Raw genomic sequence first — 27449 nt, 5'->3', positions numbered from 1 at the left:
ATTTGATTATTCCCCAATGGCCTCCACTATTAAAAAAGTCATTTTAAATAATTGGCAAATGGTGCAGAGGGACGGGTCTCTGGCAGCCAAAGTAGACAACTACCCTATTGTTAGCTTCCGCAGGAGTAAAACTATAGGGGATGCCATTGTCAGGAGCAACCTTCCCCGTCCAGTTGATAACTGGCTGGGAAGGAGTGCTCCTAAAGGAAACTACTCATGTGGACACTACTCTATGTGTGAACACGTATATAAACAGAAATATCTGTAGATGGGCAATGTAGTACATATAGTTAAACAATTTATACATTGTAAGACCCAGTATGTAGTATACGTGATTTTTTGCCCATGTGGGAGGTTTTACATTGGCAAGACACATAGGTGCTTATATATGCACTTCAGGGAGCACAAGAAATCAATAACAACTAAAAACGGAGCAACTAGGCTAATTGAACATATACATGCTGAACATGGGGGGAGGAGTGAAGTTTTAAAATGTGCAGGATTGAAACAGTCCAATCCCCCATGAGAGGAGGGGATAGAAAACGCATCCTTTTGCAGCGAGAAGCCGCATGGATAATCAGAACGCAAGCCATGGGACCTTTAGGGTTAAATGATAAAAATTATTTGTCTGTCTTAATTTGATTTGGTTTTAAGTATATATGTTTTTGTATTTCACATAAATGTATACCAGTGACGTATATGGGGTGGAGGTATTTATAGCCCCCTCCCCTCTACATCACATAAGGCTTGACAAAGCGCAAGACAGCGCGAAACAGCTGTAGCCGATTCATGCACTTGTGTATCGTCCGCGTCCACTACTTTTGTGCAAAAATGGAATAAACTGCAACTGCAATTTGAGATTAGTGGTGAGTGCCGCGGTGCTTTCTTTTCACTCAATACAAGATACGTAGGATTGTTTTCATCGCTTGACAAAGCACAATCCTCCATGAAAAAGTTTTCCAGGGTCGTGTTTTTGGGAGGGCTGGGAAAAGAAGAGGCCGGTTTCTCATCCGTCCGACCCACGAGAATCAATATCCAAGAGGCCTTCCCCGAGCGGACAGATATCCAGCTCCATCCCACTCCTTCAACCCAACGCCCTTTTTTCCTGGGCCGACCCTGGAGGGTGAGAGGCCATAGGGGTTTTCCCAGAACCAGACCCTCGGCAGGTGAGTTTCCCCAGCCAGTATTTTCACAAATACCCCTAGGGGGCAGGATAAAACATTTTTCCCACGTTTGGTCTCTGATTACATCAGACTCATGGGTCTTAAATACGGCCTCAGGATATCAAATAGAATTCCTATTTCCACCAATACAAACACACACACCTCATCCAAAAACTTTCTCAGAGTCAGACCGCACACTAGTTCAACTAGAAATAGAGGAACTCTATTCCAAGGGAGCTATTATTCCAATATCCTCAGAATCCCCAAGATTTGTAAGCAATCTCTTTCTAGTGAAAAAGAGAGATGGCGGTCACAGACCAGTTATCAATTTGAGATTCCTCAACAGTTTCGTGCTTTACCAACACTTCAAAATGGAGGGAATTCATCTCCTGAGAGACCTTTTGTTATCGCACGATTGGCTGGCAAAAATAGATTTCAAGGATGCTTATCTCACAATACCTATGCATCCACTGTCCCAGCCATACCTCCAATTTGTTTGGGAAAGCCAGAAATGGCAGTTTACCAGCTTGCCTTTCGGTCTTTCCTCCACCCCTTGGTGTTTCACCAAACTATTAAAACCAGTAGTATCTCTACTGTGGTCCTGTCACGGAACCATGAACCAGACGTACAACAAGGGATAAGTGAAAATAAGAAGGCTTTATTGAAAATAAAGCTGTAAAGCAAAAGTACAAACGGATGGCGAAACCGAAGCAGAGTCTTTGCGAAGCCAGAGGTCAGGAACCAGAAGGGTAGTCAGACGAAGCCAGGATCAGGAACCAGCAGGGTAGTCAGACGAAGCCAGGATCAGGAACCAGCAGGGTAGTCGGACGAAACCAGGATCAGGAACCAGCAGGGTAGTCGGACGAAACCAGGATCAGGAACCAGAAGCAGCAGCAGTCTAGAAGCATGTGAACACAGGAGGACCAAGCAAGGAACTGAAGCCACAGACCTCCTATATATATGAGCTAGGCATCCAGCTCCTCCCAGTGGGAAGGAGGAGCCGCAGGGTGGGAGGCTACAAGAAACCCAGAAACCAAGATGGCCGCCAGCACATGTCAAACGAAGGAGAGCAGCAAGAAGGTAAGACCATGACAGTACCTCCCCCTCAAGGGCCCCTCCTCCGCGGAGTAAAGAACGGTTTCTGAGGGAAGCGTGCGTGGAAGGCTCGGAGCAAGGCAGGAGCATGGACATCTGCGGAGGGAACCCAGGAACGTTCCTCTGGACCATAACCACGCCAATGGACCAAAAACTGCACCCGACCGCGGACCAGGCGTGAGTCCAGGATATTGCTCACCTCATACTCCTCACGATTACCCACTTGGACCGGACAAGGCCGAGGAACCGAGGAAGTGAAACGATTACACACCAGTGGCTTCAACAGGGAGACATGAAACACGTTGGAGATCCGCATGCCAGGAGGAAGCGCAAGGGCATAGGCTACCGGGTTTACCCTGCGAAGCACTCGGAAGGGACCAACAAAGCGAGGCGCCAGCTTGGGAGTGGGCACTCGAAGGTTGAGGTTGCGGGTGGACAACCATACACGGTCTCCGACCTGGTAGGAAGGAGCAGGCGCTCGTCTGCGATCAGCCTGGAGTCTCTGGCGCTGCGCAGAGACCTCAAGGGACTTCTGGATCAGTACCCAAGAAGCACGTAGGACGGAAAGGTGATCCTCCACAGCCGGAATATCTTGGGGAGAGAATACCTCCGGTAACACGGCAGGTTGGAACCCATAATTGGCCATGAAGGGAGACGTCCCAGAGGAAGAGTTCACCGCCGTGTTCCTGGCAAACTCAGCCCAAGGCAGGAGGTCAACCCAATTGTCTTGGTGATCGGAGACATAGCAACGAAGGAATTGCTCCAAGGCCTGATTGGATCGTTCTGCGGCCCCATTGGACTGAGGGTGGTAGGCCGAGGAGAAGGAGAGATGAATCCCCAACTGGGAGCAAAAGGCGCGCCAGAACCTGGACACAAACTGACTCCCCCGATCCGACACAATCTCCTTGGGCAAACCGTGCAACCGGAAGACCTCCCTGGCAAAAATCGTGGCCAACTCTTGTGCAGAGGGTAACTTCTTGAGAGGAACACAGTGGCACATTTTGGAAAACCGATCCACAATCATGAGAATGACCGTATGGCCTCGGGATGCAGGGAGGTCCACAATGAAATCCATCCCCAGGTGTGACCATGGGCGCTCCCCGGTGGCTATGGGTTGCAGAAGGCCCAACGGAAGGTGCCGAGGGGACTTACTCTGGGCACAAACGGAGCATGCCGCTACATATGCGGCGATGTCGGAACGTAGGGAAGGCCACCAGAACAGACGTGAAACAGCCCAGGACAGCTGATTCTTTCCAGGATGCCCCGCGGTCTTGGAGTTATGGTAGGTTCGCAACAACCGGAGCGGCAGTAGGAGCTGGCCCAGGAGCGACAACCGACCCATCGGCAACGGGAGCGAAATGAGCCGTGCGTTCAAGCAGGGTTTGCAACGCCACAGCGAACCGACCCAACAGGTGATCCTGCTGATCAAGTCTGGCAACCAGCGTGAGTAGCGAGGATGGCCCTGTACCGTCAGAATTCATGGCTTGGTCCTAATGTCACAGAACCATGAACCAGACGTACAACAAGGGATAAGTGAAAATAAGAAGGCTTTATTGAAAATAAAGCTGTAAAGCAAAAGTACAAACGGATGGCGAAACCGAAGCAGAGTCTTTGCGAAGCCAGAGGTCAGGAACCAGAAGGGTAGTCAGACGAAGCCAGGATCAGGAACCAGCAGGGTAGTCAGACGAAGCCAGGATCAGGAACCAGCAGGGTAGTCGGACGAAACCAGGATCAGGAACCAGCAGGGTAGTCGGACGAAACCAGGATCAGGAACCAGAAGCAGCAGCAGTCTAGAAGCATGTGAACACAGGAGGACCAAGCAAGGAACTGAAGCCACAGACCTCCTATATATATGAGCTAGGCATCCAGCTCCTCCCAGTGGGAAGGAGGAGCCGCAGGGTGGGAGGCTACAAGAAACCCAGAAACCAAGATGGCCGCCAGCACATGTCAAACGAAGGAGAGCAGCAAGAAGGTAAGACCATGACAGGTCCCGAGGTGTTAGTCTGATAATATACTTAGACGATTTACTCATTATGGCCCAATCTCTGTTCTCATACATCTCCACATTCAGTGGACCACGACCTTGTTGACCAATCTGGGATTCCTTCTAAATCTCGAGAAATCTGTTCCAATTCCCTCTCGGGAAGTAGAATTCCTGGGTTTTCTCATTAACACTCAGTCAGCCATTCTGAGTCTCCCTCCCAGGAAACTGAAAACCATCTCAAGAAAGATTCGGTCAGTCTTGAACAGACAGCGCACTTTAGCTCGGATAGTAGGTCGGTTATCCTCCTCCATTCAAGCAATTTTCCCCGCTCCTCTACATTATTGAACCCTCCAACGCTTGAAAACCCATCACCTCAGGGAAGGTTTGGGATATTTAGACGAAGTATCCCTTTCCCCGGACGCCAAAGAGGAACTCCTGTGGTGGTTGGATCACATCCAATTATGGAACGGGAAGGCTATCTTCAATTCGGTTCCAGATCTAATTCTGGAATCGGATGGCAGTTGCAGCGGATGGGGTGCCCAGTGCGGCTCCTTATCCACTGGTGGCAAATGGTCCGAAGAAGAGGCGCTACTTCACATTAATTGCCTGGAACTCTTGGCAGGGTTCTTCGCCCTCAAGAGTTTTGCAACACACAGATTGCACTGTTGCATTCTCTTGTGGATGGACAACATCCCTGCAGTACAGTATGTGAACCGTCTGGGAGGCCAATATAGCGAAAGAATTCTGGCACTTTTGTTTCAACAGAGACATTACACTGAAGGCGGAATATCTTCCGGGCCTTTCCAACTCAGTCGCTGATTGGAACTCCCGCTTCCTAACAGACCACAGCGACTGGCGTCTAGATCTTATGATTTTCCAACTCCTCGACTCACTGTGGGGCCCCCTCCAAATAGACCTTTTCGCGTCACAAATAAACCGTCAGCATTCCAAATTTTTCAGCTGGCATCCCGACCCAGAGTCGTTGGGTACAGATGCCCTCCTCCACCTCTGGCCTTCGGGAACTCTATATGCGTTTCCCCCCTTTGCTCTCATTACGAGAGTACTGTTGTTGACCAGAACCCAGAAATCGACGATAGTCTTGATAACTTCGTTCTGGCCCACTCAGTCTTGGTTTCCTAAACTTCTGGGGATGACCATTGACTTTCCACGCTTATTGCCAAATCATCATTCCATTCTCCTGGACCCTTCCGGGAATCCTAATCCCTTAGTCTTGTCAGACCTACTTCATCTAGTAGCATCGCTCATCTCCGGTCAGCAGAGTTTGATATCGGACTTTTATACTCAGCTCAGGATATTCTCTCAGATGCTTGGAGACTTTGCCTGGAGACTTTGGGCTGATTGGTGCTTACAACGGAATGTGGATCCCGTTCACGCATTTATGGTACAGGTCCTGAATTACCTATCAGCATCTTTTGATGCTGGGAAAGCCTATCGGACCATTAACGTTTATCGTTCAGCGATTTCCTTTTATCACACTCCGCTTCAGAATATGTCAATAGGTAAACACTCCTTATCTGTAAGTTAATGAAAGGTATGAAATTCTGCAGACCTCCTTTACCCAAGTATTATTCTACCTGGGATGTTACTTTGGTACTTAACCTTTTTGTCTCCTGGGGAGATAATGATCTCCTATCGTTAAAGCTCCTTTCTTTTAAATTGCCTAGTCTTCTATGCCTCCTCTCTTTCAAAAGAGTCTCCGATGTCAGAGCCTTAGAAATATCCCAGAGACTATTTTCACCACAAGGCGTATCCTTCTCCATTTCCCGGTGTACTAAGACCAATTTTCCCTCAGTTTTTTACCCCGCCTTTCCTCAACAAGAACATTTGTGTATTGTTTGTTGTCTTAAGGTCTACGAACGTAAGACTGAATCTCTTAGGCAACCAGCTCATTCCCAATTATTAATATAGTTCTGTAAACCTCACCTTCCGGTTTCCTCCCCAACTCTAGCCAGATGGATTAGGCGGTCTATGCAATTAGCAGGTATCGATACCTCCGTATTCGGGGCTCATTCCGTTCGGGGTGCCTCGTCTACAAAGGTTAGGCAGGCTGGTGCCTCTCTATCTGACATTCTTAAGGCAGCCGACTTGTCGGCAGAATCCACATTCAAAACATTCTACTTTCGACCCGAACCTCATATTTTTATGTTCTTAATCTAATCGCATAATATAGAGTTCAAGTTTATTACTCATGTATTGTATTAGCTTTAAACATGCATATAATGGAGTCTCCTGCTTGTAATAAAATTGGAGATTTTCCTAGCTGCTTGTGCAGGAAAATATAGATTTTATTAAGGACAGGAGACGAACATTATCTCACCCTATAACCCACCCTGTTTCTGTTCTCGTCTAGTTTAATATTCTTCTGGGAGTCTCCAGTCGATCTCTTCCCTCGACATGGCTCATTGAATTTTGGATGATTTCCAGTTTTTCGTTCAAGAAAGATGGATGACATGGGAGTTCGTTATTTCTGTTCGTTTACATCAAAGAAAGAGGAGGATTGGCACATTACAGGAGCTTATATATCCTATGCTGTGTTGTGATTGGCTGCCAGTGTACCTCACTGCATGTTTCTTTACATTTTTTTTTTCTTTTTCTAATCTTTATTTAAACTTTGCTGTTGATTGGAGTCCAGTAAAGAAGTATAGCATATAATGTTCGTCTCCTGTCTTTAATAAAATCTATATTTTCCTGCACAAGCAGCTAGGAAAATCTCCAATTGTCACTGAGTAGCCCACTACACCTTGTTTTCACAGTACATTGCTCATATCTTCATAGACAATGTTAAAACCACCGAAAGGTGTGACGTATGGCTATTTATTATGACTTTTGCTATATTCTTGTAAAACAGGTTTCTCTTCTAAAGCCGGAACCTATTATTATTTGAAGATTTCATTCAACAGAAAAGGAATTGAAGCCTGAACTTCATGAACTTGACTGTCTTGTTTCCTGTAAATATTTCTATGAAAAAAATCAAAGGCCTGGCACGGAGAAAACAATCTGAGCTGGAGCTTCTTTGATGAGACTTTTTTATTTTATGTTTATGACGTGAGAGTTACAGTTTGGTATATAAGCTAGAGATACTTACATATCTGTAGGCTCACTTTGTGGGTCACTTTGTTCAAGCTCCTGCTCATTATACTTGTCTTTCTGGGTCGAATCCTGGAAGAAAATCTGATAAAACTGTGTAATGCATTTTGCTATATTTTTGGAATTTATTGGCATATGCATATGAAAAACACGTATACTTTGATATTGTTTAAGAATTTTTTATCTTAACCCTATTGACTAAACATTAAAGACCTTAAACCACTACCAATATCTGTAAAAGAGTTAAAAATACATGGCATACACTATAGTAGTGTAGTCTATACAGGAATGGAGCACAGCAAAGTGCAAAGATAGGTGGTACAACTCTAGTGAAAGTGTAGTCAAATTTGTAGTTAGTATGTATGATTTTCCAATATAAGGCCTCCTGCACACGAACGTGTGCTGCCCGTTGTCGTATTGCGGACCGCATTTGCAGATCCGCAAGACACGGGCGCTCTTTCGTGGGCATTCCGCATCACAGATGCGGACCCATTCACTTCAATGGGTCTGCAAATCCTGAGATGCGGAACAGAAGCACGGAATGGAACCCTACGGAAGCCCTACGGAGTGTCGTCTTGCACTTCCTTTCCGCAAAATTATAGAACATGTCCTATCTTTTTGCGGAACGGGTGGATCGCAAACCCATTGAAGTGAATGGGTCTGCGATCCGCCTGTGGCTGCCCCGCGGTCGGTGTTCGTGCATTGCGTCCCGCAGCACAGCCACGGGGTGCACACGTTCGTGTGCAGGAGGCCTAAGGATGGGTGGAAACAGCGGCCAATCAAGCTTGTGTTGCTAAAAAAATAATTTGTGTAAGAGCTTGTTCACACGACCATGTGAAGCCCGTGCTGTGGACCGCAAATTGCGGTCTACAATGCACGGGCACCGACCGTGGCCCAGCCGCATGGGGATCGCGGACCCATTCCCATGAATGGGTCCGCGATCCGTCCGTTCTACACAAAGATAGAGCATGTTCTATCTTTTTGCGGTGCGGAGGCACGGAACGGAACTCCAGGAAGAACTCCGTAGTGCTTCCGTAGTGTTCTGTTCCGTGCTTCCGTTCCGCATCTCCAGATTTGCGGACCCATTAAAGTGAATGGGTCCACATCCGTGATGCGGAATGCACATGGAACGGTGCCCGTGTATTGCGGATCCGCAAATGCGGTCCACAATACGGCAGCGGGCAGCACATGTTCATGTGAATGAGCTCTAATTGTGGTCTAGATGGTTGACAAATTATTCTAATCTGTGACATGGACAGAGTATTGATAGAAAAAAAAAAAAGTCATGAATAGAACAGTCTAAAGGCATGTTCACATGTGTCCATTGTAGATCTGCATGCAGAAAATCCATGGCATATTACAGTATGAGCAAAGTGGATGAGATTTTAGAAAATCTTATCCACAACCAAATTCACATAACATTTAGCCTGCTGGATTATAAATCACTGACATGGCAATTTATGCTGCATATTTCCTGCAACTATGAATTCTACAACACAAATATGCGCCATTTCTCCTGCTGCAGAATTCTGGCATATCTGCTGCAAATTTTCCATCCCATGTGGTTCAAAATTCTGTGCTGATTCATCTCTTAATATATCCTTACAGGGAACAGAGCTTTCTTTTTCTGTTACAAGACTTGAAATCTCCTTTTGGGCAGCTAAAGAGTTAAATTGATGGTCTATCATTGCCAACCAGCTGTTCAAAGGGGCTGCAGCATTCCTTCACTTGAATGGGATGAATCTGTAATTAGCCTGCCGCACCGCTGCTATGTAGACGATTTGTTATTGACGTTCGGGTTTATGCTGAATTGTCCTCTCCTGCATGGCGGAAACCGGATGGATCTGTTATGCTGGCCATAGACTTCTATTATGACGGAATGCCTCTAAAGGCATTCCGTCATGGAATTGCGTTATGGTCCGTGGTAACGGAATCCATAACGGAATTCAGCATATACCCGAACGTCAAAAACTGAAAGTTTTTATAATAAAGTAATATTTGGGTACTTTGTTAAATCCAGGAGAACCCCTTTAATGACAAACACAGCCCATTGATTTCAGTATATAATGCCTAATTTTCCCTGTTGTAGCACTGCAGGGATATATAACACTTAAGCTACATGCACTCGACCGTATGTGTTTTGCGGTCCGCAAATTGCGGATCCGCAAAAAAAAAGGATGACGTTTTGTATGGCATCCGTTTTTTTCTTGCGGATCCATTGTAATAATGCCTATCCTTGTCCGCAAACTAGAAAAAAATAGGACATGCATTATTTTTTTTGCGGAGCAATGGAACGGACATACTGATGCGGACAGCACACGGTGTGCTGTCCGCCTTTTTGCGGACCCATTGAAATGAATGGGTCCGCATCCTATCCGCAAAAAAAACGGATTGGACACGGAAACAAAATACGGTCGCGTGCATGAGGCCTTAGGCCTCTTTCACACTACCGTTTTTCTTTTCCGTTTTGCGGGCCGTTTTTTACGGTCCGTATACGGAACCATTCATTTCAATGGTTCCGCAAAAAAAAAACGGAATGTACTCCGTATGCATTCCGTTTCCGTTTTTCCGCTTTTCCGTTCCGTTGAATGATAGAACATGTCCTATTATTGCCCGCAAATCACGTTCCGTGGCACCATTCAGGGCCTCCTGCACACAACCGTTTTTTCCCCCCGTTTACTGGGCGTTTTTTGCGTTCTGTATACGGAACAGAATTGCGGATGTGCGAATGGGGCCTTACAGATAGAACATGTCCTATTATTGCCCGCAAATCACGTTCCGTGGCTCCATTCAAGTCAATGGGTCTGCAAAAAAAACGGAACTCATACGGAAATGCATCCGTATGTCTTCCGTTTCCGTTCCGTTTTTTGAGGAACCATCTATTGAAAATGTTGTGACCAGCCCAATTTTATCTATGTAATTACTGTATACTGTTTATGCCATACGGAAAAACGGAACGGAAAAACGGAACAGAAACGGAAACACTACGGAAACAAAATATGGAACAACGGATCCGTGAAAAACGGACCGCAAAACACTGAAAAAGCCATACGGTTATGTGCAGGAGGCCCAAGTCAATGGGTCCGCAAAAAAAAACGGAACACATACGGAAATGCATCCGTATGTCTTCCGTATCCGTTCCCTTTTTGCGGAACCATCTATTGAAAATATTATGCCCAGCCCAATTTTTTCTATGTAATTACTGTATACTGTATATGCCATACGGAAAAACAGAACGGAAACAGAAACACAACGGAAGCAAAAAATGGAACAACGGATCCGTGAAAAACGGACCGCAAAACACTGAAATAGCCATACGGTAGTGTGAAAGAGGCCTTACTGCTTGGTTCCCCCATAGGGTAGGGATACCACTGGTAGTTCCAGCAGAAGTCATCCAGTGATCAGCTTGTAATGGGGGACCCTTCAAACATAAAGGAATGGTCCAAAGTGAACAATTCCTTTACATTTCAATGCTACATCATAACTTCTAAGGCCTCTTTCACACTACAGTATGTCGATTTCAGTGTTTTGCGTTCCGTTTTTCACGGATCCGTTGTTCCGTTTTTTGTTTCCGTTGTGTTTCCGTTTCGGTTCCGTTTTTCCGTATGGCATATACAGTATACAGTAATTACATAGAGAAACATAACATTTTCAATATTGGGCATAACATTTTCAATAGATGGTTCCGCAAAAAACGGAACGGACACGGAAGACATACGGATGCATTTCCGTATGCATTCCGTTTTTTTTGCGGACCCATTGACTTTATTAGAGCCACGGAACGTGATTTGCGGCCAAATATAGGACATGTTCTATCTTTCAACGGAACGGAAAAACAGAAATACGGAAACGGAATGCATACGGAGTACATTCCGTTTTTTTTTGCGGAACCATTGAAATGAATAGTTCCGTATACGGACCGTATACGGAACGCAAAAACGAAAAAAAAAAACGGTAGTGTGAAAGAGGCCTAAGGCTCCATTCACACGTCCGCAAAATGGGTTCGCATCCTTTTCGCAATTTTGCGGAATGGGTGCGGACCCATTCATTCTCTATGGGGACGGAATGGATGCGGACAGCACACAGTGTGCTGTCTGCAGCCGCAATTGCGGAGCGCGGTCCCGATTTTGGGTCCGCAGCTCCGCAAAAAGATAGAGCATGTCCTATTCTTGTCCGCAGCTTGCGGACAAGAATAGGCATTTCTATGGGGGTGACGGGCTGGTGTGTTGCAGACCCGCAATTTGCGGGTCCGCAACACACCACGGACGTGTGAATGTAGCCTAAGGCCTCTTTCACACTACAGTATGTCCATTTCAGTGTTTTGCGGTCCGTTTTTCACAGATCCGTTGTTCCGTTTTTTGTTTCCGTTGTGTTTCCGTTTCTGTTCCGTTTTTCCGTTCCGTTTTTCCGTATGGCATATACAGTATACAGTAATTACATAGATAAAATTGGGCTGGGCATAACATTTTCAATAGCTGGTTCAGCAAAAAACGGAACGGAAACGGAAGACATACGGATGCATTTCCGTATGTGTTCCGTTTTTTTGCGGACCCATTGACTTGAATGGAGCCACGGAACGTGATTTGCGGGCAATAATAGGACATGTTCTATGTTAAAACGGAACGGAAAAACGGAAATACGGAAACGGAATGCATACGGAGTACATTCCGTTTTTTTTGCGGAACCATTGAAATGAATGGTTCCGTATACGGACCGTATACGGAACGCAAAAAACGGCCAGTAAACGGGAAAAAAAAACGGTCGTGTGCAGGAGGCCTAAAGCAGGGATGCCCAATCTGCGGCCCACCAGCTGTTGCAAAGCTACCACTCCCAGCATGACTAGGTCATTAATATCAGATCGGCAGGGATCCGACACCTGGCACCCCCGCCAATCAGCAGTTTGAAAACAAGGCCGCTCTCGCATGAGCGATGCTTTCCCTTCATTGTTTACCTGTTCGCCATCGACATCGCAGAACAGGTGTAATTACAAGAAGCCGTCCCATGCACTTCTATGGGATCTTCGCCTTCCTATTTAAGTCTATGGGAACGAGCCATCCCATTGAAGTTAATTGGATGGCTTACTGTAAATACACCTGCTCAGCGCTGCGATGTCGACGGCGAACAGGTAAACAGTAAGGCTACTTTCACACTTGCGTTCGGGGTTCCGCTTATGAGCTCCGTTTGAAGGCTCTCACAAGTGGCCCCGAACGGATCCGTACAGCCCTAATGCATTCTGAGTGGATGCGGATCCGCTCAGAATGCATCAGTTTGGCTCCGTTCCGCCTCCGTTCCGCTCAGCAGGCGGACACCCGAACACAGCTTGCAGCGTTCGGGTGTCCGCCTGGCCGTGCGGAGCCCAACGGATCCGTCCAGACTTACAATGTAAGTCAATGGGGACGGATCCGTTTGACGTTGACACAATATGGTGCAATTTCAAACGGATCCGTCCCCCATTGACTTTCAATGCGAAGTCAGGACGGATCCGTCTGACTAACTTTTAGACTTAGATTTTTTTCTGAAATATAATGCAGACGGATCCGTTCTGAACGGATACCATCATTTGCATTATAGGAGCGGATCCGTCTAAGGCCTCTTTCACACGGGCGTCATGTTTTTTGCCCGGATAAGATGCGGGTGCGTTGCGGGAAAATGCACAATTTTTCTGCACGAGTGCAAAACATTGTAATGCGTTTTGGACGCACGTGAGAAAAATCGGCATGTTTGGTACCCAAACCCGAACTTCTTCACAGAAGTTCGGGTTTGGGTTAGGTGTTCTGTAGATTGTATTATTTTCCCTTATAACATGGTTATAAGGGAAAATAATAGCGCTGGAGGGGTTAAAAAAAAAAAAAAAAAAATGTAACTCACCTTAATCCACTTGACCGCGCAGCCCGGCTTCTCTTCTTTGCTGTGCACAGAAATAGGACCTTTGATGACGTCACTGTGCTCATCACATGGTCCAATCACATGGCTCATCCGCAACTACGCGATCAAGTGGACTCGGTGAGTTAATTATTATTATTTTTTTAACCCCTCCATCACTATTTTACTTTGCATTCTGTATTCAAAATGCTATTATTTTCCCTTATAACCATGTTATAAGGGAAAATAATACAGATTGGGTCCCCAGCCCGATCGTCTCCTAGCAACCATGCGTGAAAATCGCACCGCATCCGCACTTGCTTGTGGATGCTTGCGATTTTCACACGGCCCCATTCACTTCTATGAGGCCTGCGTTGCGTGAAAAACGGAATATAAAGCATGCTGCGATTTTCACGCAACGCACAAGTGATGCGTGAAAATCACAGCTCATGTGCACAGCCCCATAGAAATGAATGGGTCCGGATTCAGTGCGGGTGCAATGCGTTCAACTCACGCATCGCATCCGCGCGGAATACTCACCCGTGTAAAAAGGGGCCTTAAGGGAAGGCTGCGCTAGCACGACCAGGTGTCTGACCCCCGCCAATCTGATATTTATGACCTATCCTGAGGATATAAGTCATCAATAAAAATATCTCGGAAAACCCCTTTAATGACATTACATCTGGATACATCATTAATATCGGATCTGCGAGGGTCCAACTCCGAGCACCCCACGTTCAGCTATTTGAACAGGCTACGGCGCTTGTGCAAGCTCTGTGTCCTCTTCAGTGTTTATCTGCACGCCATCTACATTGTAGCAGTGGTACTGTGTACGTAATTGCAGCTGTTTGTCCTTTTCATTTATGAGAAAGCATAAATTACACTGCACTGTCACTACAATCAAGGGGATATGCAGGTAGACATTGAAGAGGGCGCTCGCACAAGCATAGCGGCTTCTTCAAACAGCTGATCGGTAAGTGTCAGGTCCCTGCCTATCTGATATTGAGGATAGGTCATCAATATCATGAGATTATGCAACCCCTTTAAATCAGCGACAGGCTAACCACACCAACCTTTTTCACCTGGTTTTCAAACCTGGAATCAGTGATGTAAAAATGCAAAATGTAAAAAAATAAAAAAATAACATAAGTCCATACTAGAGATGAGAAAAACGGTTCTTTAGAAACAGAATTCAACCTACATTTTTCAAAACATTCTGATGCATTAGAATCAGAATTTCTTGAAATGAAATTCAGGAAAATGTTTCCAGTGAGAGAGAGAGGCCGCTTTCAGACAAGCGTATTATTTGCAATGCTTATATAGTCCGGATTTAATGTAACGGAATCCGCTGCTAATGTTAATGAATGGAGCTATTCACATGGGCAATTCATTTCCGTCAGTGTTTGAAAGTCATAGCCTGTCCGAGTTTTGTGCAGATTTCTTTCCAAATACTCACATTACAGTCTGTTCGGTACATAACTAATGAAGGAAGGAAGTAATACGCATGTAAATCCTGATGAAATCCTGAAGCAATCCTGATCACAATGCTGATGGTATATCATCAAGATCCTGAGCCAGAATACTAACGGATTTCGATACGCTCGTCTGAAAGCGGCCAGAGAAAGAGAGATTTCTCAGGCATTTAAAGCAATTGAGAACAGATTTGTATACAAATCGAATTTCTTGGCCAATTCAGATGAATCGGAGCCGAAATGAATTTTAGGAATTTTATTTGCTCATCTGTAGTCCCACCTTTATGAGGACAAAATTCTAGAGTGCAGAACTTGATAAAACCCCTCCTAAGGGCTCATGCACACGAACATATTTTCTTTCCTTGTCCGTTCCATTTTTTTTGCGGACCGTATATGGAACCATAAATTTCAATGGTATATATATATGGGCGGGTGGCTCTCACCAAATTTCAATGGGTCCACAAAAAAAACGGAAATTACTCAGTGTGCTTTCCGTTTCCGAATGTCTATATGTCCGTTCCACACAAAAAATAGAACATGTCCTATTATTGTCCGCATGACGGACAAGGATAGGACTGTTCTAGTAGGGGCCAGCTGTTCCATTACATAAAATACTCAAATGTTATCCGTGTTTTTTGCGGACAGCAAAATACATATGGTCGTGTGTGTGTGTACTTTGTGCTAACAGCTCTGTGATATATTTGCTTGTTTTTTGCAGGTAGTTTTTCATTAGGCTTTTAGACATGCAATATACAAATACATGTTTGAATCAGTTGATGCAATTATTGTTACAGTTGAGCAATCTATGTTATATTATAAACTTTATTATAGAGTCAGCCGATTAGATGAAGGGTCCGTACCTGTGCACTAGAAATATTTATTGATTCTTCATTATCCTTTAGCTCCCTAAATGAAATAATTGTTTCATTATTTTTAAATATCGTGCAAGTATGAATGCAGGTCATAGCAATTGTTTTATACAGTAGGTTCAGCAGAAACCTCTAGGTGTAAGTACAAAAATGGGTTAATTTTAGGGTCTTGGCCCATAACGAGCACTAAAATAAGAATTAGGGCTATGCCAGATGGCCCATCACCAGAAGAGACCCTCAGCTCCATGCACTGAAATATATTTGTATGGTCTGCAAAGGGAGCAGGAAAATGCAGTAAGGAGCATGGAGAGAAAGAAGTGGGATTATGTGAAAGGGCTGGAGAGAGAAAGTAAATGGATAGGAGCTCTGACAGTTTTAGATCTTCTGCCTTTTCTCACTTGGCAGGAGTCTCCATCTCCTCCTCACACACAGAAGGCATGTCATGCCCCGGAGAGAAGATGGGGTCTCTGCCCACCTGAGGCCCTGCTATGTAAAGAGACATGTCACAAATGTAAAATTACATGGGCTCATTCCATTATGCCTACAGATGGAGGATGGAAGGAGCTGCGAGCTGAACCCCCTCCACATCAGTGTGACCAAGCCCCCAATAGCAGCACCAGCCATACTGCCTGATGGTAGCTCTGACTATTGGCTAAAAATTCTACAAGTGTAAACATGTATCGTTTAAAGCACAGACGGCAACGATAAAAGTAGATACAGTTACACCTGACGCTGTTTCAGACCAAGGGGACAGGCGAGGGAAAATGATTTATTTTTTATTTTTATTAACGAAACGAGATAGGATCTTTTCATAAATAATCTGTGTTTTAGAGGACTAGAGGGGGTTATATATCAATTTCCAGGGCAATTGGAGCAACTTTGGTTCGGAATGAATTTAACTTGGAAGATTTGCTCATCTATAGTCATGTTAATTACTTCAGCTGGAAATACGTGTAAAAACCACTAAAGGGTGTGGATTTGAAATTTGTTCACTCCTTCAAGTGTTCTCCCATTGGTTTAATTGAAATGGGAGGAAACACTTCAAACGTTGTTTTTTAATTTTGTAATGCCCGATATGAAACTCTTTTCCTAAGCCACTTTTTGGACCAAATCCTCCTCCTTAGTTTTTACCAAATTTCCTTAAGCTCCAGATCTATAACATGATCCAATATTAACTTGGCAAGGAGACGTTTTGGCCACAAGCTTATCTTGCAACCGTGTAGTGTCAACTGAAGACAAAATGGAGATTGTGTACAGAAGGGAAGGTGGTCTGTGGTGTTAAAGAAAGTGGAACAAAGTGTCTATGTAAACCTTTTTAACACACACTTTTCACACCTTCAAGAGTATAACATAATCCTTTTTTTCCCAAACACCACCCGCACAATTATCTTTTAGTATAAATGTAACAGTTTGCCTGGCAAACAATCTATTGCACAATCCCACAAATATTTACACAATACTCTGCACATCTAAAAGGATGTCATTCAAACACTAACAACATTACTCGATAAAACCAACTATCTACTTTTGTAAAGGGGCCTTTAGACAAACAGTCTTAAACGGTGTCAGACTTATAACACTAGTTGATGCTGGATAAATCTAGCACATCTTTAGAATGTCTAGTCTAACTTTACACCACCTATTTGTAGGCTTGGTTTACCTTAAAAATGCGTCAAATTTTTGGTGCATTTTTGGAGCACAATGTCGTGCCATGCCCTTTCCTATGAACCGATGGTCCATTCTGCTAAACTGCACTCCCTTGATGGGTGAGTTGCAAAAAGTGTATAAGGGTCCAAAAATAAAAAAATAAAAATTTGGCCACCTGCATTGTTTGCCACATTTTTTGTGGAGAGATTTATCTTTTTTTTCTTTTTTTTGCAAACTTAGTCTTCAAGGGAGTTTCCCGCCGTACTGTAGATAAGGTGATGCTAAAACACTGTAAAAAAATAAATAAACTGCATGCAACTCTTCTTTGAAAAATAACACCAAAATAAGTAAAATTCCAGTAGCAAAAAAGCACTTGTGTGTCCTGCGTTTTAACAAAGCCTGGAAACTATAGGCCAGTAAGTTTAACCTCTGTCGTGGGTAAACTGTTTGAAGGTTTTCTAAGAGATCCTATCTTGGAGTATCTGAATGAAAATAAGCGAATAGCGCCATATTAGCATGGCTTCATGAGGGATCGGTCATGTCAAACTAATATAATCAGTTTCTATGAGGAGGTAAGTTCTAGACTTGAGTCAGTGGATGTCGTATATCTTGATTTCTCCGAAGCATTTGATACTGTGCCACATAAAAGGTTTGTATATAAAATGAGAATGCTTGGACTGGGAAAAATGGCTGTATATGGGTAAGTAACTGGCTCAGTGATAGAAAACAGAGGGTGGTTATTAACGGTACACACTCAGATTGGGTCACTGTCACTAGTGGGGTACCACAGGGGTCAGTATTGGGCCCTATTCTCTTCAATATATTTAATAATGATCTTGTAGAAGGCTTGCACAGTAAAATATAAATTTTTCTGACAATACTAAACTATTTAAAGTGATTAACACGGAAGAGGACAGTATACTGCTACAGATGGATCTGGAAGCTAAGGCAGAAAAGTGGCAGATGAGGTTTAACATTGACAAATGTAAGGTTATGCACATGGGAAGGAATAATGCAAGTCACCCGTACATACTAAATGGTAAAATACTGGGTAACACTGACATGGAAAAGGACTTAGGACTTTTAGTGAACAGCAAACTTAACTGTAAAAACCAGTGTCAGGCAGCTGCTGCCAAGTCCAATAAGATGATGGGTTACATCAAAAGGGGCATAGATCACCAAGAAGAGAACATAGTCCTGCCACTTTACAAATCACTAGTCAGACCACACATGGATTTCTGTGTACAGTTCTGGGCTCCTGTGAACAAGGCAGACCTAGCAGAGCTGGAGAGGGTTCAGAGAAGGGCAACTAAAGTAATAACTGGAATGGATGGACTACAGTATTCAGAAAGATTATCAAAATTAGGGTTATTCACTTGATAAAAAAGACGACTGAGGGGAGAGCTAATAACTATATATAAATATATCAGGGGTCAGTACAGAGATCTCGCCCATCATCTATTTATGCCCAGGACTGTGACTGTGAGAGGGGACATCCTCTGCGTCTGGAGGAAAGAAGGTTTGTACACAAACATAGAAGAGGATTCTTTACGGTAAGAGCAGTGAGACTATGGAACTCTCTGCCTGAGGAGGTGGTGATGGTGAATTCACTAAAAGAGTTCAAGAGGGGCCTGGATGTATTTCTGGAGTGTAATAATATTACAGGTTATAGTTACTAGAGAGGGGTCATTGATCCAGGGAGTTATTTTGATTGCCTATAGTTTTAAAAGAGTATCTACATGATGATGCATAATATAAGCATAAAACGCAAGGGTAATGCACCCTTACCCAGTGGTGCCAATAAAATATTACATTTTGTAACTTTTATAATACAATGTAGAATGCAGAAAAAAAGGATTCATACACACTGACAAGTTAGGTACACTGCGTACCTCTGTAAAAAGCTTAGTCAGATATTCTCCCCTAAAAGAATCTCCACATCTTTGTAATATTGAGCCTGATGGAACACACTACAACTTTTTGTCACTCAATTTCATTAGGAATCTAACAGAAAAAAGATTCAGTATTCAACGTGTAGCCATACAGATGCACAGTAGAGCTCATGCACCTCTACGGAAGCCCTGTTATGGCTCAATACAAAACAGAGCAGAAATGGCCATGTTCTTGAGCCTGTAGACTATTTTTCACTTACTTTTCAACCTCATGTTGAACCATTTTCTGTGTCATCTCACCCAGGCAACCTTGGGCTTCGGACAACTGATCACGAATTTTGTCCAAATCAAGTTCTAAATCTTGGTTGGTTCTTTTCAATTTTTCATTCTCTGATTTGGTAGCCCGTTCCATACTTCGTAGGTTGTAGAGCTCTTTTTCTAACTGTAAGAGCCAGCAAGTAGTCATCATAATATGATTTAAAACACCTAGACTGTAATGTTGTCTGCACTTTTAGGCTAGGACCACACCATGACTGACTATGACACACATCTCATGGCCAAAGACTGCCGTGTAGTGCAGTAGCATCACTGCTAGCGAAAGTGAATGGGTTCACATGGCAACATGCAAGTTGCTGTGACCGGGACCCCGACAGTTTCAAAAAATTGAGCAAGTATTGATTTTCTTCAACTGTTTAGCAATTTGTGGGTTGCAACACAAACCTGTTCACTTTTACTAGTTGCAGGGCTGAAGCACTATATACTGCCACCTGTTGTGGCGAAAGTTTCCATGTATCCCCAGCCTTATAGAACAATAATTATGTTTGGAAATGCACCAGAACATGATCAGAAAAGGCTCTAATACAAAACAGTTGGGCTCATAACTTGGAACCTGTGAGACCGCAATGAAAAATCCTATTCCTTGTAACTCTGTGTTATTAGCATATATTGTAAAAAAAAAAATTGATAATACATAAATATTAATAAAAATAAATCAGAATAGTCTTAACCAATGAACTGTTAATATTACACTGTATGCTTTGTCTCCTTTTTTCTACTTTTGTGCATTAGTACTTGATGATATATGAATCTTACATTTGAAATGTATATTATATTTCTATTTACATGTCTCACCTCATTTTGAACAGAAATCAGCTGTTGCACCTCTTTATTTTTCACCTCTATGGCATTCTTCATTTCCTTATTGTGGAAACTGGTACGAGCATTACTCTAGAAAATAGAATTCATGAATAAGGGATTCTTCTTTTGAACTTACATAATGCACATACTGTAGTCCCAGAGCTTGGTGTTTAGGGGAAGAGATTGTTGCAAATCTTTTTCATGTGTTTTATTGTCATTGTTAAGTATAAATTAGTTAATATTTACACCTATAACAAACACAAAGGTATTCTTTTTCTAATAAGAAGCAATATACTGTAGATTAAGACTTTTAATATACATCTTCCCTTACAGTGGAGTACAGAGGTTATTTGCCACCCAGTCAATGGACTAACAACGCTAAGCGGTAATATAGATATTGGGTGAGATTTATTACGACTTTTGTCTCATACTCCAGTCTTAAACCATACTTCATTGGGTAAAATGTGCCAAATTTATTCAGACGAGTGTGCATCTTAATAAGTTTGTTGCATCTTGGGCTGTCCTAAAGATAGAAAATTAAATCTAGATTTGCACTACAATTTGATCAATTTTCTGCCTTTACTAAAAATTAACCTATCGGAAACTTGCTATCTCTTTCTCCTCAAGACAACATCATTTTTCGCACTACTTTTCAGAGGTGATGAGGGACAAGAAAAATTTCACATTTTAGAGCAAATATGCAGTACCCCAAAATTTGCTGAAGCAAAAATGGGTAATTTATTAATGGCTTTGTATCAGTTTTCTAGAGTAAACTAGTCATACATTTTAACACACACAATCTGTACCCTAAATGTGCTACTTTTTCTCAAAGTGTAGCTCCAAAAATAGCGACACCACACAATATGTTAAGATAATCAAACAACATGATCTTTATTATAACAACATTTTATTAAAAAAAATACTCCATGATAAAAACAGAAAATGAATCCCTAGCCTCATAGAACAGGGGTGTAAAATGCAGCACACAATCAATCTGGACAAAGCATACACAAAGGACCAATGAATAGTACCCAAAAGGGAATACAAAAGAGTGCAAGTCCAAAAATAAACAATGACACAGACCACAGTAACACCCGAGGCCCCCGGAGGAAGCGACTGGTGTGCATATATGATGCCATATTGTGGTATTGAGCCCAGTATTTGTAGGTGTAGCTTTTCTCAAAGTGGACAGAAAAAGTGAAGTTAAAGAAGAAGTGACATATCCAGAGATTTTCCAACAAATCTATCAATTTTAAAGACAGAAAATGGCACAGAAAGCAGCATAAGCAGGTGTATATTTCATTTTATGCCCTTAGGACTGCTTAAAGATGCATAAATTTTATTAAAAGGTGTGATCCTCCGAATATAGTTGCCACAATCTATTCCACTGGATTTTGTTTAAGACTTCTATATGAAACACCAGTCTTAAAGGGGTTGTCTGGGTTCAGAGCTGAACCCGGACATATCCCTGTTTTCATCCAGGCAGACTCTCCGAAATGAGCATTGGAGCATTTCATGCTCCGATCCTCTCCCTTGCCTTGTGCTGTATCGTGCAGGGCAAGGGCTGTTTGTTTATATTTTTACACTGCTAGGCAGAGGCTTCTGCCTAGCAGTGTTGCCGGTGACATCACCGGCACTAATGAACGGGCTTTAGCCAGGGGTGGACTGGGAACTTAAAGTGGCCCTGGAAAAAATACAAAAAGTTTTGTAGTCGGGTTCAAATTGATGGAAGGCAGGGCCAGCAATACCATATTGTGGCACATTATACCACCCTAACAGAGCCAAATACTACAGTCCATCACAAAATACTGCCAGCAGGACAAAATACATCCCCAAAAATTTCCACTGGACAGCTGTGAGGAGGGCCCAGGCGGCCCTCTGGGCATCGGCCCACTGGGAAATTTCCCTGTTAGGTCTATGGCCAATCTGCCCCTGGCTTTAGCACTGCCCTAGGTTGTTTGACGGTGACGTCACCAGGCTCACTGCCAGGTGGAAGCCTCTAGCATTCCCATTCAGAGTCCGGATCTACTTAAAAAGCCGTTGCCCTGCACGATTCAGCACAGATTCACCTATTGAAGCACTTATATTGAAGCACTTATTAATCCACTTTCTGCTTAGATGCAGGCTCCTCATAAGTGAAAACAGGGTTTAGGCAGGGTAGTAGCTGCAGTTTTTATGTTCTAAGCCTTTATCTGAATATCCTGGCAGAGTGGCTTGTTTGCAATATCCCTAGCACTTTAAAAGGCACATGCCAGCCATTCCTCCCCTGGATATATTCTTGGAATCAAGAGAAAACCATTCTACCAATAAGCTTGATAAAGTTTTTTTGTAATCAAATTATCTATTATGTAGTTTTTTTTAACCACTTGCCGCCGCGCTAACGCCGAAAGGCGTCATTGCGGCGGCTCCCCCAGGCTACGCTAACGCCGATTGGCGTCATCTCGCGTGAGCCGAGATTTCCTGTGAATGCGCGCACACAGGCGCGCACGCTCACAGGAACGGAAGGTAAGAGAGTTGATCTCCAGCCTGCCAGCGGCGATCGTTCGCTTGCAGGCTGGAGATGTGTTTTTTTTAACCCCTAACAGGTATATTAGACGCTGTTTTGATAACAGTGTCTAATATACCTGCTACCTGGTCCTCTGGTGGTCCCCTTTGTTTGGATCGACCACCAGAGGACACAGGTAGCTCAGTAAAGTAGCACCAAGCACCACTACACTACACTACACCCCCCCCCCCGTCACTTATTAACCCCTTATTAGCCCCTGATCACCCCATATAGACTCCCTGATCACCCCCCTGTCATTGATTACCCCCCTGTCATTGATCACCCCCCTGTAAAGCTCCATTCAGACGTCCGCATGATTTTTACGGATCCACTGATAGATGGATCGGATCCGCAAAACGCATACGGACGTCTGAATGGATCACCCCCCTGTCATTGATTACACCCCTGTCATTGATCACCCCCTGTAAAGCTCCATTCAGATGTCCGCATGATTTTTACGGATCCACTGATAGATGGATCGGATCCGCAAAACGCATACGGATGTCTGAATGGAGCCTTACAGGGGCGTGATCAATGACTGTGGTGATCATCCCATATAGACTCCCTGATCACCCCCCTGTCATTGATTACCCCCCTGTCATTGATCAACCCCCTGTAAAGCTCCATTCAGATGTCCGCATGATTTTTACGGATCCACTGATAGATGGATCGGATCCGCAAAACGCATACGGACGTCTGAATGGAGCCTTACAGGGGCGTGATCAATGACTGTGGTGATCACCCCATATAGACTCCCTGATCACCCCCCTGTCATTGATTACACCCCTGTCATTGATCAACCCCTGTAAAGCTCCATTCAGATGTCCGCATGATTTTTACGGATCCACTGATAGATGGATCGGATCCGCAAAACGCATACGGACGTCTGAATGGAGCCTTACAGGGGCGTGATCAATGACTGTGGTGATCACCCCATATAGACTCCCTGATCACCCCCCTGTCATTGATTACATCCCTGTCATTGATCACCCCCCTGTAAAGCTCCATTCAGATGTCCGCATGATTTTTACGGATCCACTGATAGATGGATCGGATCCGCAAAACGCATACGGACGTCTGAATGGAGCCTTACAGGGGCGTGATCAATGACTGTGGTGATCACCCCATATAGATTTCCTGATCACCCCCCTGTCATTGATTACCCCCCTGTCATTGATCAACCCCCTGTAAAGCTCCATTCAGATGTCCGCATGATTTTTACGGATCCACTGATAGATGGATCGGATCCGCAAAACGCATACGGACGTCTGAATGGAGCCTTACAGGGGCGTGATCAATGACTGTGGTGATCACCCCATATAGACTCCCTGATCACCCCCCTGTCATTGATTACCCCCCTGTCATTGATCACCCCCCTGTAAAGCTCCATTCAGATGTCCGCATGATTTTTACGGATCCACTGATAGATGGATCGGATCCGCAAAACACATACAGGCGTCTCCCTGGAGCCTTCCAGGGGGGGTGATCACCCCATATAGACTCCCTGATCACCTCCCCTGTCATTGATCACCCCCCCTGTCATTGATCACCCCCCCGTCAGGCTGCATTCAGATGTCCGTATGATTTTTACGGATCCACGGATACATGGATCGGATCCGCAAAACACATACGGACATCTGAATGGAGCCTTACAGGGGGGTGATCAATGACAGGGGGGTGATCACCCCATATAGACTCTCTGATCACCCCCCTGTCATTGATCACCCCCCTGTCATTGATCACCCCCCCTGTCATTGATCACCCCCCTGTAAGGCTCCATTCAGACATTTTTTTGGCCCAAGTTAGCGGAATTATTTTTTTTTTTTCTTACAAAGTCTCATATTCCACTAACTTGTGTCAAAAAATTAAATCTCACATGAACTCACCATACCCCTCACGGAATCCAAATGCGTAAAATTTTTTAGACATTTATATTCCAGACTTCTTCTCACGCTTTAGGGCCCCTAGAATGCCAGGGCAGTATAAATACCCCACATGTGACCCCATTTCGGAAAGAAGACACCCCAAGGTATTCCGTGAGGGGCATATTGAGTCCATGAAAGATTGAAATTTTTGTCCCAAGTTAGCGGAAAGGGAGACTTTGTGAGAAAAAAATAAAAAATATCAATTTCCGCTAACTTGTGCCAAAAAAAAAAAATGCCATGCCCCTCATTGAATACCTTGGGGTGTCTTCTTTCCAAAATGGGGTCACATGTGGGGTATTTATACTGCCCTGGCATTCTAGGGGCCCCAAAGCGTGAGAAGAAGTCTGGTATCCAAATGTCTAAAAATGCCCTCCTAAAAGGAATGTGGGCCCCTTTGCGCATCTAGGCTGCAAAAAAGTGTCACACATCTGGTATCGCTGTACTCAGGAGAAGTTGGGCAATGTGTTTTGGGGTGTCATTTTACATATACCCATGCTGGGTGAGAGAAATATCTTGGTCAAATGCCAACTTTGTATAAAAAAATGGGAAAAGTTGTCTTTTGCCAAGATATTTCTCTCACCCAGCATGGGTATATGTAAAATGACACCCCAAAGCACATTGCCCAACTTCTCCTGAATACGGCGATACCAGATGTGTAAGTTGCATGACCGAGCAATAAACCGCTAAAGTTGTGGAGTGCCGATTTGTAAAAAAGGGCCTGGTCACTAGGGGGGTATAAACCTGTGGTCCTTAAGTGGTTAATTAAATGTTCTCTTGCAAATGTTATCATAATTCTCATAATCATTATCATAATCATCACAAATTCATTACAGATTTTCCCCCCCAAAAATCTAGTTTTGGCAGATCAGAATTTTTCATGATTCATGATGCATGAATCGCTCAAAATGGTGTCCAGCATTTTAAAGATCAGAAGACTCAGAAGTCATCTACCACTAAAAGGGTTATTTTTGGACTGTTATTTACTTTTTTTTTAAATCCAGAAGTGCAACATCAAATTTATTAAAACCTGCTGGCTGATTTGACTGAACTGGACACTAAAATAATTTTGGTAATTCCATTCATCTCTATATTCTAGGTTTGAATATTTTTTTAAATGAATAAAAGTAAATGAATAATTTTAATGAAAATGCAAAACATCACCTACCTCATTGGTAAATCTCTTAATTTCCTCACGCGTTTGTTGATCCATTTCTTCATATAAACGCTGCACCTCTACATTGTGTTCACTAATCCTCCTGTACAAGAAATACACATTTTGTAAAGAACCTGTCAGCACCAAATACAGTGCAATCTGCAGGCAGCATGTTGTAGAGCAGGAGGAGATAAGTAGATTGAGTAGTTTGTGGGAAAATATTTAGCAAATGTGTAATACATTTAAATCTCATTTTTTTTTACTTCAGTTGTACAAAGAAGGTGTTGTCAGTGACTGACAGCTATCTCTGTATACACACTTACACAGAGAATACTATTGATCGCTAGCAAGACGACCCTGTGTACAACTGAAGTCAGAAAAAGTTGAGACATTAAAAGGAATCTGTCACCAGTTTTCTGCTACCCTCATTGTTAATGTACAACCACCGCCTATCAGATATTGATGACCTAGGATGACCGAGGATAGTTCATCAATATATACTGCCTGCACAACCCCTTTAATGTATAAATTACAGTTTTTGCTGAAACTTTTCCCCCAAAACTATATACCAATCAGCTCAGCTCATCCTGCTGTCCAAAATGCTGACTGCAGATTGCTATGCATTATGTGGTGTCAAGTCCTCTTTAAGACAATAGTCAAACTGAATCTGTGAGGATAGGTCATCAGTAAAAAAAAACTTTCAGAAAACCCCTTTAATAAATTTGCTTTCTTCTCATCACTCTCTAAAACTCCCTCCTCCTCAACTCTGTAAAGAGGTTTAAACTTTTTACCATTTATATAATTGAAGAATACTTTAAGGTTAGTTTTACTTTCTTTCCATAACGCCAATGCGAACCCACCCTTAGTAAGGCTAATGACCTCTCTATGCTTATCAAATTATGCTTTTTGGAAGTTCAGTGTTTTTGTACCTTCCTAAAAAAAAAAACTTGGATATTTCTACATACAGTGACTCCACATGTTCATGTCCCTCACTTATATCTTCCCATAGTGTTGGCTTTAGACAGGACTTTACGTAAAGAGAAACCCCTCCCCCTCTCCAGTTTTTACGATCTTTTCTAAACAGATTGTAATTCTGTACATTAACTGCCCAGTCATAGCTATCATCCAGCCATGTCTCAGTTATATCCACTATGCCATAGTCCTCTTCAGACATTAGTAATTCCAGTTAACCAATTTTATTGGTCAGGCTTCTGGCATTAGTATACATACATTTTTTTTTTTTTTTTACAAAGCAGCTTTTCCAATCAGCTGCAAACCAGTCTGCAGATTTTTTTTTTTCCTCTGGAGTCTCCGACTATTGATTTTAATTCTCCATGTCCGTGTCCATGTTTGTTGGGTGTAACACTTAGGAATTACTGCTGCTCCTGGTCATCTGTTGAAGCTATTTTTGTGTTCACCAATTGGGAATTCACTGCATCAGAATCCTTAAATGCCATTATATGTGATTCAGAATACCACATTTATTTTAGATTTCATACCCCAGGTTAGCCTCCAGACATGCAATAATGGCATCCTGTCATCCACCTCCTGTCGAGTCCTGAAAGTCTGCTGTCACTACCACTACCAAAGTCCAAGT

At 43.4% G+C, this 27449-nt stretch overlaps 1 protein-coding gene across 1 annotated transcript in view; it reads right to left on the bottom strand.

Annotated features, from left to right (window-relative positions):
- Positions 1-27449, bottom strand: part of LOC120994950 (ras-related protein Rab-44-like) — a 148381-nt gene that overhangs the window by 60604 nt on the left and 60328 nt on the right. Inside the window, 5 exon segments of the mRNA XM_040423861.1 lie at positions 7349-7422; positions 15545-15590; positions 19353-19534; positions 20224-20319; positions 25865-25955. Of these exon segments, the coding sequence (XP_040279795.1) occupies positions 7349-7422; positions 15545-15590; positions 19353-19534; positions 20224-20319; positions 25865-25955 (489 nt within the window).

Source organism: Bufo bufo, chromosome 3 (genome assembly GCF_905171765.1).
Source record: "Bufo bufo chromosome 3, aBufBuf1.1, whole genome shotgun sequence".
In the NCBI taxonomy this organism is placed as follows: Eukaryota; Metazoa; Chordata; class Amphibia; order Anura; family Bufonidae; genus Bufo; species Bufo bufo.
The sequence above is the reverse complement of the archived record's forward strand: the minus strand, read 5'-3'. Positions and strand labels throughout refer to the sequence as shown.